The sequence below is a fragment of the Numida meleagris genome, unplaced genomic scaffold (assembly GCF_002078875.1).
Source record: "Numida meleagris isolate 19003 breed g44 Domestic line unplaced genomic scaffold, NumMel1.0 unplaced_Scaffold964, whole genome shotgun sequence".
NCBI classification, from domain to species: domain Eukaryota; kingdom Metazoa; phylum Chordata; class Aves; order Galliformes; family Numididae; genus Numida; species Numida meleagris.
The window spans coordinates 3,436-4,323 of record NW_018365179.1 but is presented as its reverse complement, the minus strand read 5'-3'; the positions used below and the strand labels follow the sequence as shown (position 1 = coordinate 4,323).

Below are 888 nucleotides of genomic sequence, written 5' to 3'. Positions count from 1 at the left end.
ATTTTGAGGACATTTTGGGGCGTTTTGGGGACATTTTGGGGTCTTGAAAGGGGGTTGGATCGCTGCTCTGCCAGCTCAACCCATTGGGTTGGGTTGGGTGCTGGTGGCCTTGGGTTGGGGACGTTTTGGGGACATTTTGGGGGCATTTTGGGGACACTTCCGGTCATTTTGGGGACATTAAGTCTTTGAGGACATTTTAGGGACGATTTGGGGACAATTTGGGGACATTTTGGGGCATTTTGGGGACATTTTGTGGTCTTGAAGGGGGTTGGATCGTTGGGCTGCCAGGTCAACCCGTTGGGTTGGGTTGGGTGCTGTTGGCCTTGGGTTGGGGACATTTTGGGGACATTTTGGGGACATTTGGGGACACTCTGGGGTGGGTGCCCCCTGGTGGAGCAGGAGGGGACATGGGTGACGCTGTTCCCCCCCCCCGCCCCCCCCCAGGTTGACAAAGGCGTCGTGCCCCTGGCCGGCACCAACGGGGAGACCACCACCCAGGGTGAGTGACCAGTGCCAGCGCCGCGTCACCCGTGTCACCGCGGTGCCACCACCCTGTCCCCGTCCCCACGATGCCACCATGATGCCACCACCGTGTCCCTCAATGTCCCCATGACGCCACCACGACGTCTCTGTCCCTTAATGTCCTCATGATGCCACCACCATGTCCCTCAATGTCCCCGTAATGCCACCACGATGTCCCTGTCCCTTAATGTCCCCATGATGCCACCACCATGTCCCCATCCCTGATGCCACCACCCTGTCCCCATCCCTCCGTGTCACCGTGATGTCCCCATCCCTGATGCCACCACGATGCCACCACCATGTCCCTCAGTGTCCCCATGATGCCACCACGATGTCCCCATCCCTCAATGTCCCCATGGTGTCCCC

At 59.6% G+C, this 888-nt stretch overlaps 1 protein-coding gene across 1 annotated transcript in view; it reads left to right on the top strand.

Annotated features, from left to right (window-relative positions):
• Window positions 1–580, top strand: part of LOC110392092 (fructose-bisphosphate aldolase A-like) — a 5,421-nt gene extending 4,841 nt beyond the window's left edge. Inside the window, exon 3 of the mRNA XM_021384048.1 lies at window positions 445–580. Coding sequence (XP_021239723.1) covers window positions 445–507 — 63 coding nt within the window. The 3' untranslated portion in view covers window positions 508–580. The remainder of the gene's footprint in view (window positions 1–444) is intronic.
• Window positions 581–888: the final 308 nt, after the last annotated feature.